We start from the raw sequence: 19,104 nt of genomic DNA on the forward strand, positions 1-19,104 counted from the left end.
GAGAGAAAGAAAGGAAAAGAAAGAAAGAGATAGAAAACTCATTAAGATATACATTTATGATTTTTTAACCGTTTGGATTATAAGATAAACTTTGCTGAAGGTTTTGGAAAAAACCTGGAAGTTACTTAGGCCAGGTACTCTAGAGATAGTGGATTCTCCCATAACTGATCCACAGATTCAGTGAAAATGCAATCCAAATCGGTTACAACCGAATTTTTGGGAAACTTGAAATTGCATGCTAATTTATGAAGGAGGACAAAAGGCGTAAGACATGCGGGGGTGGGGGTGGCGTGGTGTAGGGAGACAGGAAGAAGAAAGGAAGGAAGGAAGGAGGAAAGGGAAGAAAGGAAGGGAAAGGAAGGGAAAGGAAAGAAAAGGAAATGAAAGGAAAAGGTAAGGAAAACACAAGGAAACAATACTAATATGGAAATGCTGGCAGCATTCCTTTTAAAATCCGGAACAACCCAAAGAAGCCCAATTTTGCTGTCGCTATTAGATCTTGTACTAGATTTCCTAGCCAGCGCAGTTAAAACACAACCAAACAACCAACCAAAAAACAAAAATCGCAAACAAAAAAACCCCATAACTTCAATTCTATTTCTACTATGCATAAACTCACAGATAATCCCAGAACGCCTACTACAGAGTTTAGCATGTTGACTGACTTTAAGATCAAGTCACGTTTTTAAAAGTTAAAGTCGTTTCTGTAAATTAGATCCAAATGGAAATTGTCCTTTTAAACAGACATCAAGTGCAAGCACAGCAACGATCTACAGTATCTTGGAATAAATACAATGAATGATGTGCAAGATCTAAATATCCAAAAGATAAAACTAAAAACTGAACTGAAAGATTAAAACATTAAGGGCCCACGTAAGTGGAGACATCCCAAGTTGGTGAATAGGAAGGCTGAGTATTCTGCAGATAGCGGATTCTCCCCTAACTGATCCACAGATTCAGTGAAAATGCAATCCAAATCTGTTACAACTGAGTCTGGGGAGACTTGACATTGCACACTAATTCATGCGGAGGGACAAAAAGGCAAAAAATAGCAAAGACGTGTTTGGAGATGATGAATACCATGCAGGAACTTGCCCTAGCCGATGTCAAGATGTATCATGAAGTGAAAAAATTTAGGACAATTTAGTAGTGGCACAGGAATAGACACATTTATCTGTGGAACATTACAGGGAGTTCATAAACAGAGACAAATACGGACGAAAGTGTTTCCAAGCATCGTCCCCTGGGGGTTGCAAAGTCACCACTGATTGGGAATCCGCGGCGCAGAAATATGGATCGATCTTTAATCACATGCTGAATTTTTAAAAGGTAAATTACAAAATACCAAGTACGTGAGTTAAAAATGCATGCACACGAAATATTTCACACCCAAAGGGAGACCAATCTGGGAAACAAGCTTTGGGGAGTATAGAGCTCAACGATCACTTCAGGATTTCTTGACTGACCTAGTACAGGGAGCAGGAGAAGCTACATGGAGGTGAAGGGGGCGTGACCTCAGAACGTGAGCCTCAAGAGATCTCGAAGTTCATTGGTCGCCAGCCACAGCGGCGGGAGGTTGAAGGCAGCGCAAGAGCTCACTGGCCTTTGTGGCAAGGGCGGGAAGGGAAGCGGAAGCTGGATCTTCCCTCAGACCCTCTGACTGGTTCTGACTTGCTGGAGGCTGGGGCAACCACAGGTTGACATGAGAATTAGGCCCTCGTTCTCCACGCCTCTTATTTCCTCCCACCCTCCTGAGCCAGATTCCCAACTCTGCTACCTTCCCCTCTCTGCTACCTCAGCAGGGAACTCCCATCTGCTCCTGATGTCCCATCGCGCCCTCAGCTGTCCCGGAATCCCTTTTGGGAGGACCCCTTGCTCCAGCCCCCTGAGCCCCGGCCTTTGGCCAGTGAGGCAGGGCTCATGGGACTACTTTTGATTCAGAGGTCCGGGAGGGAGTGGATGATTGGGCTTCCTGAGGAAGTGGTGCACTCCAGGGTGGTGGGACTGTGTGTGTGGTGTGGGGTGGGGTGGGGGTGGGGGGAGATGGTGTGCTCCAGAAAAATTGTTGAAGTGTGGAGAGGAATATGGAAGAGTTGGGGGAGACTGTGGAGGGAATGTGTGGGTTTGCATGAAAGCAGAAAAGGTGTGTCAGTCCAAGAGAAACACTACTGCACTGAGGAGTTCCCTATTGGCTAGATCAGAACCTGACACTTCATAGGAGGCTCAACAGGTACCTGCTGAATGAAGAATCAAGAGAATCGGCCGGGCCCGGTGGCTCATGCCTGTAATCCCAGCACCCAGGGAGGCCGAGGCGGGTGGATCAGCCTGGCCAACATGGTGAAACCCCGTCTCTATTAAAAATTACAAAAAATTAGCCAGGCGTGGTGGCAGGCACCTGTAATCCCAGCTACTCGGGAGGATGAGGCGGGAGAATCACTTGAACCCGGGAGGCAGAGGTTGCAGTGAGCCGAGATCACGCCATTGCACTCCAGCCTGGGTAACAAGAGCGAAACTCCGTCTCAAAAGAAAAAAGAAAAAAAAAAAAAAAAAAAAAAAGAAGAAGAATCAAGGGGATGCATGAAGGGATGAATGAAATTAATAACTGAAAGAGGGCCAGGGATCCAGGAGAACAATACGATTTCATGGGATACAAGAGGGAAATCAGTTCAAAGGGGGAGCAAGGGAATAATTAAGTGTAAGGTGGGGTACAAGAAAAAAAATCAGCATGAATCAGCACGAAATGTGAGGGGAAAATTGAATATAGGGCATAGAAGAGACTGACAATGGAATTGAGTGCTGGGGGCACAAAATCCTTTGTGGGGAGTGAATGAATGCAGGAGGTTCGGAAGAGAATTGTTGAAGTGGATGCCAGGAATAATACCTGGGTTTGGCAGAGTGCAGGATGATACACAAGAAGGGGGTGTAGTAATGGTGGAAGAGGGCACGGGAGTGCATGTGCATGCCTGAAAGTGGGGTCTGTGGTGAAGTGATGGTAAGCAAGGAGAATAATGACTGCATTGAATGGGTATGGGATCCTTGCCAAGAGTTTCTCGGGAAGGGGCTATGTGTGATTGGGGCTTCTGTGAAGGAGGCAACATGAGCAAGGAGGTCGCAGTGAAGGCTGGTGAAAACCGTGGGAGAAGAAGGGGAGGGAAGGCAATACGATTCCAGCGGTGAGAAGGATGGAGAAGGAGCATTCAGCCACCTCAGATAGGGTTTTCCAAGGGCAGAGGAAGTACGCTGGGGGTAGGGGATCATGTGGCCATTCTGACCTCCACTCCTGACCCTAGAAGCATGGATCCCAAATAAATACCTGCTGCACCCTGCTGCCCCTCTGACTCTGAATGCACAGCGTGAGACTGGAGCCCCATGGGGGACTCAGCTTGGCCCCAGAAGAGCTATAGGTTGCTGTGACCGCTGCCACGACCATGGTATTACTGCCCAAATCAGCGGCCACAAGCATTTCTGCCTCTTCCAGGCCTGCGAGTGTCACAATTGTGCCCTCTTCTCATGAGTATGGTGTCTGAGATGGGGAGGGCCCAGACCTTCTCTAAATGGGACTAACCTTAGCCCCGCAATCCTTTACTTCAGAGAACACCTCAGGGTCTTGCCTGCTGTGAGTGCCTTGAAGAGGGAGCAGCGGGCACGGCCAAAGAGACACCTGGCTCAAGGACCAATAAGGAGTATGGCTGCCCCTCCCAAAGCTCCCATCCGTGTCAGGAATTTGACCATCAGAGCGGGAGTCCTCAGTGAGTGTTTCTGGCCAGGGAGGGAGCCAGAGTTTGGGTGGAGGAAGCATGAGTAGTTCTGTCACCAGTCCTGTCACAGAATTGCAGTGTGACCTGGGGCAAGTTGCTCCCCGGACCTTAGTTTGCCCAGGTGCAAAATGTCATCAATGTTATCTACCGAGTGTTTGCAGGAAGGAGAGAGCTGGGGGACAAGGGAACTGAAGAGCTCCTTGGTGAGATGAGACCTGAGACTGGATGTGGGGTGAAGTGGGGTGGGGTTGGGGGAAAGACTCATCAAAGCTGTTCCTGGTCTTTCACAGCTGGGAAGGAGAACAACATGCTGCAGCCCGAGACCCACATCTTCACAGCCTCCGAGGAGGTAAGGAGAGTCGGTGACCAGTCGGGCAGGCTCCCACCCAGCCACTGTCCAGACATCTTTCACTGTGTCCCAAGGATATGGGTTTCATCTCCAATCCTATCACCAGCTCACCATGTGACCTTGGGAAAAATCACTTCTCCTCCCTGGGCCTCAATTTCCCCAGTTGCAAAATGAAAGGTAAGACTGGCTGGTCTTCAAGGTCTTCAGAGCTCTGACATTCTAGGCTCCTATCCTCATCCCAAAAGATGTCCACACCTCCTCTCTCCATGGCCGGCCTGGTACCTGACTGCAACCTGTGCTCTCTGCCCCTGCAGGGGAGCTCCCAAGGGGCTCTGCTGCTTGGCCAGGCCCCAGAATCTTTGTCTCTGCCTCGTACTCCAGTGACCTTGGAGCAGCAACTGGTTTCTCCTTCTGGAGATCCCCACAGGCCCCCTGCCCTGCCCAGCATGTGAGTAGAGTGAGGACCATGGAGCAGGTTGTGTCTTGTGTGCCTAACCTTGTGCTTGATGCCATGGGAGATGGAAGGGGAAGAGCGGGAGGAGGAGGAGGAGGAGGAGGAAGTGGAGGGGGGGGGGAGGAGGAAGAGGAGGAGGAGGAGGAGGAAGAAAAGGAGGAGGAGAAGAAGGAGGAGGACAAGGCAGCATGTAATACTAACGGGCGAGGACAGGGCTCTCCTAGCTTTGCTATTTTCTATTTGTGAGACTTGGGACAAGTGACTTTATGTGTCTGAACCTCCATTTCCCTATGGATATACTGAGGACAATATTTTATACCCATAGCATTGAAAAGAGAACTGGCACAAGGCCTGCCACATAGTAGGGCTTCAACAAATGGGGGTTGTTATTCCACATGAAACAGGTGGATGGGATAGAAGGTCCTGCTGAAAGGTGGGGTCCACGCTGGTGAGGGCCACAGAGGCCCAGGGCAAAGTCCAGAGGCCATTAGAGAAAGCTTCCTGGAGACGAGCCATGCTTGTCCTTCAAGACCCATGGGGACTGGGCAATATGGAAGTGAGAACCAGTCCCTGAACAGGGACAGTAATCACATCTCTCCAGGTGCTTTGCAAATTAAAACACGGACACCTGTAATTTCCCATGATTTTCACCATTGCCCTGGGAAGGAAAGAGCTGGTAGGAATAAGCGTCCCTGTCAGGAAAAAGAGGTATGGAAAAGAAACCTGGCCAAGCAGGAGAAGGGACTTGTCCCAGCCACAATGACTAATGGTCCAGCAGGCATGGGGATTCACACATCCAGATATTGCAAAATCCTGCCCCTCTTTCTGTCTACTGATAGTATGTGTCCACCAGTGGATTTAATCCCCTGGCCTCTCCTTTCCTTGTTTCTAGATGCTCAACTCTGATCCTCCAGCCCTGTGCCACCCTTGACCCTCTTCTACTGCAGCCACAGGTCCTGGGAAAGTAGTGGGGTCCAGAACCCTGGGAGGGATGGAGTTTAGTGGATGGGAAGAGCAGAAGGCCTTGGTGGGGGTGGGGGAGGAGGTTGAGGGAACACGGGGCTGAAGGGGCACTTGTCGTATTGGGAAGAGGTGTAGTTTCCCAGTGCCTATTCTCTCACGCACTTTCCTTTGCAGGTCCCCAAAGTCTCTGACCAGGCTTTGGTTTCTGCCCACTCAGAGTGGCAGCGGAAACTGGAGGCCGCTGAGGCTCTGCTGACTCTGAGAAACTCTGCCCAAGCCCCTCCTGACTCCATCTCCCTGCACCAGCCTTGCAACCCACCAGGTAGCCTGCTCCCTGAAAGGAGAACACAGGGTGGGAATAGCTGGGGAATGGGGGTCGTTGTGGTAAGCAGGTTCTAGCTGAAAAATCAGAGTCAGTAAGTTGAATCTCCTTGGGGCCAGGCACCCAAGCTCCTCAGTATGACTCCCGAGATGGTAGTTGAGTGCTGTTTACTGAATCTTCGGTTTATCGAGCTTTGTGCGCAACAGCAAGCGTTCAGTGCCCTGATGTCAAGAAAGAAGGAAGTTCAGGCCCTGAGAGTGGCAGGGACTTGCCCTCTCTGATATGCATGCAGCATATCAAGTGGAAGAACCGGCCTTCTTGACTTTCAGCCCAGGGTCTATGCTCAGCCCCCTGTGGCCTACTGTGGTCTGGGGAGGACATACAGAGGTGATAAAGGGCTTGGTCTGGAAGGAGGTCTGGTCTCTGCCTTCCGAGAGCATCCAGTCTAGAAGTGAAGCCTGGATGCCCTGGCAAGCTGTGTTTTGTGGTCAAATTTTAACGATGTGCCCAAAGAAGAGGGGCTGGAGGAGCTCCGAGGGGGATAAACAACTGGGGAGGCTGGGAGGGAAGGCTAGGCATTCCCAGATCAAAATGGTGAATGGAGCATGGTGTGTCAGTGAAGAAACACCCCTGGAGGGACTGCTGGAACAGAAAGGGATGAGGCTGGAGAGGGTACCAATCACAGAGGTCTGACAGGTCAGGCTTAGGAGGCTGGACCAGCAACTGTGGGTAGTGAGGAGCCAGGGAACGTTTTCTGAGCTAGGGAGAACAATTTCACAGACCCCGAGCTTGACAAAAAGACTTGTGGTGGATTTGATGGAAGGATTGGGGGAGGCGAGATGGGAGATGGGGAAATCAGAGAGGAAGAGGTCTATGCAACAGGCCAGGTGACAAATCTTTGGTTGGGCGGGACACATAAAACGAGTAGATCTGGAAGGGGATGTGGATGTGACCTGGCTCTGGCCCCTTCCTTTCTGTCCACAGCTCCTGCTGGAGATAAAGGATTCCAGCCTCCCAGCCCCTCTCTCCGCCTCAGGCCAGCCAGCTCCATCTCGCTGCCTATTGGACATCTGGGATGCATCTCCCTCTTGAGCTAGGAACCCAGGGGAGGAGGCCTCAACAGAGCACTGCCTATTTAGTATCCAGTTTCTGAATGTGCAAAATGGTTAACGTCCAAAACGCTTAACATCTTTTTTTTTTTTTTTTTAAACCTTCAGGTGTTTTATAAGCTTTTTATTATATGGGGCAATTCCTTGACTGAAGGTGGATATTCTTGTACCTCTATCCCTCACTCTTTTGGATGCCGGGGCCTTTTTCTGTTTCGTAAAGACAGGATTGTGCAATCTAAGTTGATCAGTCTCTCAGTGGGATTCTGTGTGGGTTCATATGCCAGAGTTTTTATTCGTCTTGTGATTGCTGACATACCTGTGCACTCATGTGCGTACCCATGCCTGTGGAAACATGAAGATGTTTTCACTTTGTGTCTAGGTTTATGTACGTGAACAAATAATAAACCCTTGTTGTTATAAGGCACTGTGATATACGGGTTGTTTGTTACCACAGTATAACCCAGACTATCCCGACTCTAACCGATTTGTTCAATTCATGTTTCCAAGTGAGAATCACCTTATCCGATAACTGAGATTTCCTAACATGGCTAGATAAGAAAATGGTAGAGGAAAAAGAGTAAGGTATTTATTCATTGAGCAATTAAGTACCTACCCTCTGCCTGGCATAGACTGTTTCCAGTCACCCAGAGGGTCATAAGTGGCAACGTCTGTAGGATCAAGCAGATCATGTAAATGAGTAGAGCAGGCCCGATGGGCTCTGGCCAAACTGACAGTGTGTGCTCTACGTAAGCGGGCAGCTGCTACTTGGCTCTAGGCAATTGTTGCCATGCAGCGACTCATGGTGGCCAAATTGGCTGGGTTTTCACGAGAAGATGGAATTCTAGATTTCTGTATAAAATCACTCAACTTGTAAGCATTGGCTCGGGTTTCTTCTTTAAGCCCTATATCTGGGCCAAACCAAACTTCCATGAAGGACAGTTTTGCCCAATGGAAATGCCGGTTTTATTCTAGACCAATGTGAATTTTACAGTGGAGGAAACTGAGGCCACTCAGGACAAGAAGAATCAAACAGGGGAAATGAATTAGACTCAGACCCTATTTTTGAAGGACCCATGAAATATGAGGAAGCACCACTACCTTTTATTTATTTTGTGCTCACCGCACTAAGCACATACAGCCTCACGGCAACTTTGCAAGTTAAGCATTATTATTGCCATTTTGCCGATGAGGAAACACACTCAAAGAATGACAGTGACTTGCAAAAGTGGTTTGGGGGAAATTTTTAGCCAAAGATCAGCGAACTCTCCCTTGTCTTTACCAGGCCCTGAATCAGCTAATAGTTCGATTTTTTAATAAAGCATTGAATAAAAGGCTCAAAACTCAAAGCAACAAACATCAGTCAGAGGGTTTTTCCAAAATAGTCCCTTTATTTCTTACTCAAGGTAACAATATGTAGTAATCGATCAGCTCTTTATTACCTGCAGTGGTTTCCCAGTCCTCTGCTGATATTCTAAACGAATGAAGACCTGGAGACCCCCACCAGGCAGAAAGAAAGCTCAACTGGACATGCCTCGATATGGGCCCTTTTCCTTGCTATTAGCTCCCTCCTTTCTTCCCTCCCAGTACTTTACCCAAGACGATTGATTCGGATGACATCCAGTTACAACTTGTCCTTTCTTTTTTGAGACCCCGAGAAGTCAGGATTCTTATATTCTTGATCTGATGGCAGAGAAACAAACGTGCAAAGTCACTCAGACTTGGAGCAAGACTAGACTGAAGTCCATCTCATACCTTCCTTCCTTCCCTGATTTGTTACTCGAACGAATGATCCCCAAGCCCCTCCTTTCGTAGTGATGGATGAACAAGTCCACATATTTCTGGAGGAATGAAGCGGTGGTACCTGGAAGAGGACTAAGATCCTGCTATGAAATTGTGTCCTAGGCACACCACAGTCCCACAGTTGACTTGGGTAAAAGAGGAGGCATATTTTGGTTAAAGGATGTGGCATGAGAAGAGGGAGGAAAAACAGAAATAAAGTGATGGGCATCAGGGGAAGGAGTGAGGCCCTTTTCCCTGTGCCCTTTTATTTTCCTGATGCCCCCCCTCCACCCATACACACACAGACTTTTTCAAAAGTCTCATGACGGTGTATTTTTTGCATCTAAGGACATCTTTGTGAATGTTAAATATCAAACCTTTTTCATGTTCTTCCCTTTGCTGTGTACTACCCCAGTTCATAGATTTAAAACATCACTGTATAGAGCACTGTGAGTTATGTCTTGACTCGTGTATGTCACGTAACAGCATTGGTTAGATCTGAGCATACCCATCACATCAGAGCTTCTGTAGAGTGGATCAATTTCAAACATTAGTGTGCAGGTACAGGTTTAGCAACTGGCTCTCAGGGGGAAGGAAGGTTGGGGGAAATGCCCTGGGTTGTTGCACTTGCTGAATGCAAGATATCAAAGTGATATCAGTGAATGTAGAGTTGGGAAGAGATATATTTTTACCATTCGGATACCATAAATGTAAATAACCATGAGAACACAGATAACAGTACAAAGTAGAAAAATAATTAGGGATTGATATTTTTTTAGCATATATTATGTTTGTTTTCAATATAATTGATCTGATTGTTAGTTTATATAATGTAGTTTTTAATAATGGCTGTATTTAACAACTGGCTCACGAAATTCTTGAAAATCTTATGGTTGGCTCTGATGTTCCGGTAAGAGCCAGCTCCAGCACTCTGCCACTTTCAACCCTTGCCCAGAAAGACGGCTTTTCCAAAGTAGGTTCCACTAACACTGCAGGGCCATAAAGGGCTGCTACTGCTGGTTTCTGACCAAGAACAGCCTAAAAGCCTAAAATGTGTGGGAAAGTGCTATTTTTAAAGTTAAAAATGGAAAGATCTGGGACAGATATTGAGCGGAATTCCCATTTATGTGTGGATGTGCATTCTTGGAGGGGGCCAAAGTCGGGTAGAGGTGAGTGGTAGGGATCTCAGAATTAGCAAAACCCATCCATACAGGGTTATATTCAACAGATTTCTCTTTTCTATTTTGTCAACAGATTTCTTAAAGGCTAAAGAAACGGGGGCAACTGGTATTGCCTGGCCATGGGATCTGTATCTCTCTCTCTCTCTTTAGAGAGACTGACGTTCACTACACTCCCTCCTCCTGCTTAGATAAATGCTGCATAAGCTATTAACACATAAACTTCTCCACCTTGCCTTTTTAAAAAACTTAAAAACATATCCTTGAGGCCACTTGATCGCCAAGCTGAGAACAGTGTTATTTCAGTGAATGGATGTACTGACCACACTATTATGCATCTTGTGAAGCATTTAAAGTCACACATATAAGAAAAGTTTCTATAAATGCCACTTGTTCCCCATGTTGAGAACTGTGTTATTTCAGTGAGTAGATGTGGTAGCTACAATGTAATGCATGTACTGAAGTGGTTAAAGACACATGAATAAACAAAGTTACTAAAAGTGAAAAAAGAGAAATCCTTGAGGCCGGCGTGGTGGCTCACGCCTGTAATCCCAACATTTTGGGAGGCCGAGGCAGGTGGATCACTTGAGGTCAGGAGTTTGAGACCAGTCTGGCCAACATGGTTTAACACCCTGTCTCTACTAAAAATACAAAAATTAGTCAGGCGTGGTAGTGGGCGCCTGTAATCCCAGCTACTCAGGAGGCTGAGGCAGGAGAATTGCTTGAACCTGGGAGGCGGAGGCCGCAGCGAGCTAAGATCGCATCACTGCTCTCCAGCCTGGGCAACAGAGCGAGACTCCACCTCAGAAAATAAAGAAATCCTTGGGATCACTCCACAATCCTCCCTGGAGACATCCCTCACTCCTCTCAACCGCTAGAGGGTACCCCATTGTGTGGACCTACCATGGTGTGGTCAACTGGTCTTCTATTGATGGACACTCTGGTTGTTTCTATTCTTGCTATTATTTTATTTTATTTTTTCTTTTAGTAGAAACGGGGTTTCACCATGTTAGCCAGGCTGGTCTCAAACTCCTGACCTCAGGTGATCCACCCGCCTCGGCCTCCCAAAGTGCTGGGATTACAGGCATGAGCCACCGCACCTGGCTCTTGCTATTATTTTAAATATGGCTGCAATGGATAGGCTCCTGACATAATCTTTAGCAATTTTTATATCACTACGTCTTTGGGATTGATCCCTAGATGTACCATTGCTGCTTAAAAGGTGAAAACACAGGGTGTCTTGCTCATTACTGTCAAATACCTCTTCAAGAAGGATGGACCGTTTGCCTTTTCCCCATCAATATCGGAGAGAGAAAGTTTTCCCAGCATCTCACCAGTAGTATTGCCAGATTTTTGAATTCGCCCATCTGATAGGAGATAAATGACATATTAGTGCATATGTTAACTTGCATTTCCCTTCATATGTGCAAGGTCGCACATCTTTTCCATATGGTTAAGAAAAATTCCTGTTTTCTTTATTCTTATGGACTTTTAGTTTACAGTTTTGGCCCAGTTAGTATAGGGGCCTTGGCATTTTCTCCTTTCCAAGAAAAGTTCTTTGTATCTTAGGGATATATTAGGACATTTACCTTTTCTTCTGATATAAGTCGTAAATCATTTTTCCTGTTTGTCATGAATCATTTTACCTCATTGATAGTGTTTTGTTTCATTGTTTGCCATGCAAAAGCAGTTTATGTTTCCTTAATAAACTTTATCAACATTTTGCCTTATACCTTTTGGGTTTTTAGACATAGCTAGGAAAGATTTCCCACTCTAAATGTAGAGAAGATTGTCTCCTGTCACACTGTAAACTCCGGTCCACTTGAAATGTATCCTAGTGTATGGTGTGAGGAAGAGATCCCATTTTTCCAATACCACTTGTTAAAAAGTTGCCCCATGGGAGTGATATCAGCATGACAGCAGTCAAGAAAGCTACAGGCCCTCCTTCCCTGATAGAGACATTAGGTTAACAACATTATATAAATCTAAGTACCTCTGTGAGAATTGTAGAGATCACTGGACAAGCTACAGCACATTGGCCCTTGTAAAACCAAGAAGGGATTCCAGTGACAAGGGTAGGAAAAATCCCAGCATTCAGCATACCCCTTGTGCCCCTCCCTTCTACATGGTGTAGTGTGGAACACTACGACAAAAATAAAATCATGAATTCTGGGCCCCTCCCTTGGGATAAAAACAAGACAGTGGACCATGCATACAACGTTCTGGCTTGTTTGGGGGCTATTTGAGGGACTACTTTCTGTCTTGCCTGACTTGGGAGGCTGAAGCAACCCAAGATAGATTCTGGAAGCTCCTGAAAACGAAAGTGCACAGCAGGTAAGAGCTGCAGTTGTGTAGGTAGACGCCAGGGGCAACAAGACATTACAAAAGGTTTGAGAGGTCCTAGAACCTCCAGCCAATTGGCGAAGGTCTTCCTGTGCACCAAGCTGGTATGCAAAGACTGGGAGAGGTGATTGTTTCTTCAAATGCCCAAATCCCAACAAAAGATTTCAAGACATACAAATCAACTGGTGATGGCCCAGTCACTGGAGCAAAACAACACTCCAGGAGCCAGCCCTAAAGAAATGTAGACCTAAGAGCTGCCTTGTTGCAGGAAGTCAGGGACCCCGAACGGAGGGACCGGCTGAAGCCGCGGCAGAAGAACATAAACTGTGAAGATTTCATGGACATGTATTAGTTCCCCAAATTAATACTTTTGTAATTTCTTACACCTGTCTTTACTGTAATCTCTGAACATAAATTGTGAAGATTTCATGGACACTTATCACTTCCCCAATGAATATCCTTGTGATTTCCTATGCCTGTCTTTACTTTAATCTCTTAATCCTGTCATCTTCTTTGTAAGTTGAGGAAGATGAATGTCGCCTCAGGACCCTGTGCTATTGTGTCAACTGCACAAATTGTTCGTAGAGCATGTGTGTTTGAATATGAAATCTGGGCATCTTTAAAAAAAGAACAGGATAACAGCAATATTCAGGGAACAAGAGACGTAACCTTGAACTGGCCACCGGTGAGCCGGACGGAACAGAGCTATATTCCTCTTCTTTCATAAGCAAATAGGAGAAATATTGCTGAATTCTTTTTCTCAGCAAGGAACATCCCTGAGAAAGAGAATGCGCCCTGAAGGTAGGCTTATAGACGGCCCCTTTTAAAGGCATCCCGTCTTTTATGGTCGAAGCCGAAGGGACGAAATAAGCCCCGGTCTCCGATAGTGCTCCCAGCCTTATTAGGATGAAAAAATTCCCACCTAATAAATTTTGGTCAGACAGGTTATCTGCTCTCAAACCCTCTTTCCTGATAAGATGTTATCAATGACAACGCGCGTCCGAAACTTCATTAGCAATTTTAATTTCACCTCATCCGGTGGTCCTGTGATCTCGCCCTGACTCCATTTGCTTTGTGATATTTTATTACCTTGTGAAGTATGTGATGTCTGTGACCCACATCTTATTCGTGCACTCCCTCCCCTTTTGAAAATCAATAATAAAAACTTGCTGGTTTTACGGCTCGGGGAACATCACGGATCCTGCCAACATGTGATGTCTCCCCCGGACACCCAGCTTTAAATTTCTCTCTCTTGTGCTCTTTCCCTTTATTTCTCAACCCAGCCGAGACACTTAGGAAATAGAAAAAAAACCCATGTTAAACATTGGGAGCAGGTTCTCCCGATACTGCCTGACAAAGAATTTAAAGTAATTGTCATGAAGATGTTCAATGAGCTAAAATAGAACACAGAGAGACAACTAAATGAAACTGGGAAAATGAAGCATGAACAAAATGAGAATATTGACAAAGAAATTAACACTGTAACAAAGAACCACGCAGATTCTAGAGATGAAAACATAATACAATAATTTAACTGCAAAATTCACTGGAGGTATTCAACAGACCACTTGATAAGGCAGAAGAATTATCAAGCTTGGAGGCAGGTCATTTGAAATCATCATGTCAGATGAGCAAAAGAATAAAAGAATGAAGAAAAGTGAAGATAGACTAGGGGACTTATGGGACACCATCAAGCAAACTAGTATATGCATTATGGTAATCTCAGTAGGAGAAGAGAGAAAGAGAGAGAGCTCATTCAAAGAAGTAATGGCTGAAAACTTCTTAAATCTGTGGGGGAAAAAAAAAAATTGACACACAGATCCAAGAAGCTCAAAAAAATCCCACCAAGGTTAAATCCAAAGAGAACCACACATTATACGCAAACTGCCTAAAGACAGATAAAGAGAGAATCTCAACAGCAACAGGAGACATTTGGTCACATACAAGGCTGCTTTCATAGTATTATAAATGGATTTCTGCGAAGAAACTTTGCAGACCAGAAGCAAGTAGGATGATATAATCAAAGTGTTGACATTAAAAAAAGATAAGAAGAAAGAAAGAAAGAAGCAAGCAAGGAAAAACAGGAAGGAAGGAAATGAGAAGAGAAGACATTTCTAGACATTTCTAAACGGGTTTTCTAAATATACAATCATGTCATGTGCAGACAGAGACAATTTCCAAGGGCTCTTTAGTCAGCAGGTGATAGATCCTGCCAAGACTGGTTCCTTCCCTTCAACACAGTGTGTTCCCTTTTGACCCAGGTTGTGTCTAGAAATGTCCGCGAGCTAGGACGTGGAATGGAGGCCTCAGGACTCGGCCCAGTGCCCTATCCTACCGTGGCTGTGCTGGTATCCAAGAGGCAAGGNGTCTCCTGGGTTCAGGCGATTTTCCTGCCTAAGCCTCCCAAGTAGCTGAGACTACAGCTGCCCAACCCCATGCCTGGCTAATTTTTTATTTTTGTAGAGACGGGGCTTCACCATGTTGCTCAGGCTGGTATCGAACTCCTGGCCTCAAGTGATTCACCTGCCTCGGCCTCCCAAAATGCTGGGATTACAGACACGAGCCACTGAGCCCAGCCTGTTATACCTAAACTTTTAAAAGATGTCATACAAAAGTGGAAATACATGGTACAAGCTGGAAGAAGATGTTTATCCTGCATACAATTGACAAACGATTGATTATCAAGAATATATTTTGAGAACTCCTAGAAATCAATAAGAAAGACAAACAACCCAGTATGATAATAGACAAAAATCATGAACAGGAATTCCTTAGAAGAAGGAACCTAGGTGGCCAATAAAACACATGAAGATATGCTCAGCTCATCAGTAGTCGGGGAAATGCTAAATATGACTACAAAAAAAATCTTATACCCATTTGATTGGCAAAGATTAAGAAACCTGGCAACATCAAAGGTTACAGAGGATGCAGAGCAGTGGGCTCTCATACACTTTGCAACATGTTGGGAATATAAATGAACACAACCAGTTTGGAAAACAATGTGGCATCAATATATAAAGTAGATCATTGACAACTCAGCGACTCCTGTCAATGTCCACTGGACAAGAATTTCACAGCAGCACTGGCCACAGTAGCAAAAACCTGAGAGCTACGCAAATGATCACAAACAAGAGAATGTGTAGATCAACTATGGTATATGCACACCATGATATACTATGTAGCAAGGCAAATGGGTGAACTGCACTTTTATGCTCAACAACGGATCAATGTTGGTATAAGTATGTAAAAATGCAGTTACCACAAGACTACATGCAGTATGACAACCTTTTCATAAAATTCAAAATCAAGCAAAACTGAAGAGTATAATTGCCAGGCGCAGCGGCTCACGCCTGTAATCCCAGCACTTTGGGAGGCAGATGTGGGTGGAGTGGTTGAGTCCAGGAATAGGAGACCAGCCCGCACAACATGGCTAAACTCCTCTCTACAAATAATTAGCCAGGCATCACGGCACGCGTTTGTGCTCCCAGGTACTTGGGAGGCTGAGGTGGGAGAATCACCTGAGCTGGGAAGGTTGAGGCTGCAGCGAGCCAAAATCATAAGTGAGTGAGTGAGTGTGTGTGTGTGTGTGTGTGTATGTGTGTGTGTGTGTATATATATATATATATATATATATATATATATATATACTGGGGAGGTTGAAGCTGCAGTGAGCCAAAATCGATAGTGTGTGTGTGTGTGTGTGTGTGTGTGTGTACTTATTTGCAATAAAAATCAAAGAAATACCAAGTATCCAATTCAGGTTAGGGTTGCTTCCAGTGGGAGTGAAGAGGGTCAGGAGGATGCAGTGAGGGGGAGCTCAGAGGTGGATGTAGGTTACTGGTAATAGTCAAGTTTTTGGACTGAGTAATAGGTAAATGGGGGAACACTGCATTATAAAATAAATAAACAAATAGGGCCTGACATCAATCATGAGCAGCATGTTATGAAACCAGGAGTATTATTAACTCAATTCTATATAGCCTAAGTCTCCTCCAAAAATCAAATGCTGCATTGGATTACTTAGACCCGGGTCTGAAATATTTGTTCTTCCCTCCTTCCAGTCTACACAGATGCTCCCCCAGCTCTTTGGTCAGGCCAGGAAGCATTCGAGTGTGATATCTCTCTCTTTGTATCTATTTGAGCAGGAGGCACTAGAGCAGGGCTGCATGTCTTGCATCTGGCAGATGTTTAACCCAGATGTTAGCTGGGACAGAAAGAATCCCCCAGAACCCTGGAATAAACTGGGTCCCAATGATCAATACAAGTTCTGCTCAGTGAATGTAGATTACAGCAAACTGAAAAAAAAAATGTCCAGACTTCTAAATTAAATGTTTCCCTACAAAACAATTTAGAATGAAGGTCTTCCAGAGGCCCTTTGCACAATTTTCCCCTTAACTAGGAGATATTTCTCCTCTAAGTGCACTAAAATCATGTTAGTGTATCGTGTTGGGTTTTAACACTGATCAGTAAATATGTTTACCCATTTATGATGAAGAACATGACAAAGGATACAGACAAACAGCCAGATGAGAGAGATGCATAGGGCACAGTATGTGGGAAGGGGCATGGAGCTTCCATGACCTCTCCAGGTGCACCTCCCTCCAGTAACTTCCACGTGTTCAGCTATCCAGAAGTTCTCTTCTCCCCAAATTCTTACAAATAGAGAGCCCCCGGGCTCAGTCCTTGGTCTGATTCTTTCCTTTTACTATACTGTTGTCATAGCTGATGGAAGATCCTGGTTTTAATACCACCTGTATCAGAAACAAGACAAACATGCCCCCTTTCACCACTTCAATGCAACATAGTACTGGAAATTTTAGCCAAAAAATTTGGGCAAGAGAAAACAATTAAAAGCACACAAATCAGAAAATAAAAAGTTTCTGGGCACGGCGGCTCATACCTGTTATCCTAACATTTGGGAGGCTGAGGATGGTGAATCGCATGAGGCCAGGAGTTCGAGACCAGCCTGGGCAACATGGCGAAACCCTGCCTCTACCAAAAATACAGAAGTTAGCCGGGCGTGGTGGCATGCGACAACTGGGCGTAGTCCCAGTTACCTGGGGGGCTGAGGCATGAGAATCGCTTGAACCCAGGAAGTCGAGGCTTCAGTGAGCCAAGATCCCATCACTGTGCTCCAGCCTGCGTGACAAAGAGAGAACCTATCCCAAAATGCAGAAGAAACAAAAATAAGAATTTAAATTATCTCTGTCTGCAGACGAAAACGACATGATTTTATATATCTAAAATCTTAAAATATTTTACAAAAAACCTTAAAATTCAAATAATCTTAAGGAAAGTTGCAAAATACAAAGTCAACATACACAAATCAGTAGCATTTCCATACGCTAATAACAAGCTATCTGAAAAAGAAATCAAGAAAACAATCCCATTCACAGTAGCTCTCAAAAATAATGTAAACTACTTAGGAATAAATTCAACCAAGGAGTTGGAAGATCTGTACACTGGAAACTATAAAACACTGATGAAAGAAGTTGAGGAAGCCACAGATAAATGGAAAGCTATCCAACGATTATGGATTGGAAGAATCAATATTGTTAAAATGTCCATACTACTCAAAGCAATCAACAGACTCACTGCAATCCCTATCAAAATTCCGATGCTATTTTTACACACATAGAAAAAGCAATCCTGAAATTCGCAGAGAACCACAAAAGACTCCAGTTACCCAAAGCAATCTTGAGCAAAAAGAACAAAGCTGGAGGAATCACAACCTGATCTCAAAATATAATGTAAGCTAGAGTAATCAAAACAGCATGGTACTGGCATAAAAACAGACAACTGGAACAATATAATAGACCAGAAAAAATCCATGCACTTAGGGCTAAGTGATTTTCAACAAAGATGCTAAGAACACACAATGTGGAAAGGACTGTCTCTTCAATAAATGGTCTTGGGAAAACGGAGTATCCACATGCAGAAGAATAAAATGGGACCCTTGTCTCATATACAAAATCAAGGCAAAATGGACTCCGGATTTAATCGTAAGATCTGAAGCTGTAAAACTGCCAGAAGAAAACATAGGGAGAAACATCCACGGCATTGACCTGGGCAATAATTTTTCCTCTATGACCCCAAAAACATGAGCAACCAAAGAAAGAATAGAGAAATGGAATTACGTCAAACTGAAAAGCTTCTCCACAACAAAGGAAACGATCAACAGAGTGAAGAGGCAACCTACAGCATGGGAGAAAATATTCACAAACTATACATCTGATAGGGAGTTAATATCCAAAATACATAAGAAACTCAACTCAATAACAAGAATACAAATCACCTGATTTTAAAATGTGCAAAGGATCTGAATAGACATTTCTCCAAAGAAGACATACAAATGGCCATATGAAAATGCTCAACATCACTTATCATCAGGGAAATGTCACAATGAGCTATCACTTCACACCTGGTAAAATGGCTATTATCAGAAAGATAAAAGAGAACAAGCGTTGACGAGGATGTGAAGAAAAGGGAACCCTCATACACTGTGGTGGGAATGGAAATTAGTACAGCCACTGTGCAAAACAGTATGGAGACTTCTGAAAACACTAAAAATAGAACTATCCAGCAATCCCACTACCGGGTATTTATCCAAAAGAGAGGAAATTGGTATACCAAAGGGATACCTACACCCCCATACTTATTGCAGCACTCAACACAGTAGCCAAGATATGAAATCAACCTAAGTGACCATCAGTGGATGAATGGATAAAGAAAATGTGGCATATATACACAGGGAATATGATTCAGCCACAAAAAGAATGAAATCCTTTCATTTGCAGCAACGTGGATGGACCCGGTGGTCATTATGTTAGGTGAAATAAGCCAGGCACA

The 19,104-nt window shown here is 44.7% G+C and overlaps 1 protein-coding gene and 1 pseudogene across 1 annotated transcript; both read left to right on the plus strand.

Moving 5' to 3' along the window:
• Positions 1-1,735: 1,735 nt before the first annotated feature.
• LOC112615827 (doublesex- and mab-3-related transcription factor C1) lies at positions 1,736-7,379 on the plus strand. The gene is made up of 7 exons (XM_025372728.1): positions 1,736-1,983; positions 3,592-3,749; positions 4,049-4,107; positions 4,422-4,555; positions 5,454-5,514; positions 5,699-5,846; positions 6,831-7,379. The coding sequence occupies exons 2-7, from the start codon at positions 3,686-3,688 to the stop codon at positions 6,941-6,943; spliced, it is 579 nt and encodes a 192-aa protein (XP_025228513.1). The 5' UTR covers positions 1,736-1,983; positions 3,592-3,685; the 3' UTR covers positions 6,944-7,379.
• Positions 7,380-16,325: 8,946 nt separating this feature from the next.
• On the plus strand, positions 16,326-16,583 carry LOC112615212 (annotated as a pseudogene).
• The last annotated feature ends 2,521 nt before the right edge of the window (positions 16,584-19,104 follow it).

Source organism: Theropithecus gelada, chromosome X, assembly GCF_003255815.1.
Source record: "Theropithecus gelada isolate Dixy chromosome X, Tgel_1.0, whole genome shotgun sequence".
Taxonomy (NCBI): domain Eukaryota; kingdom Metazoa; phylum Chordata; class Mammalia; order Primates; family Cercopithecidae; genus Theropithecus; species Theropithecus gelada.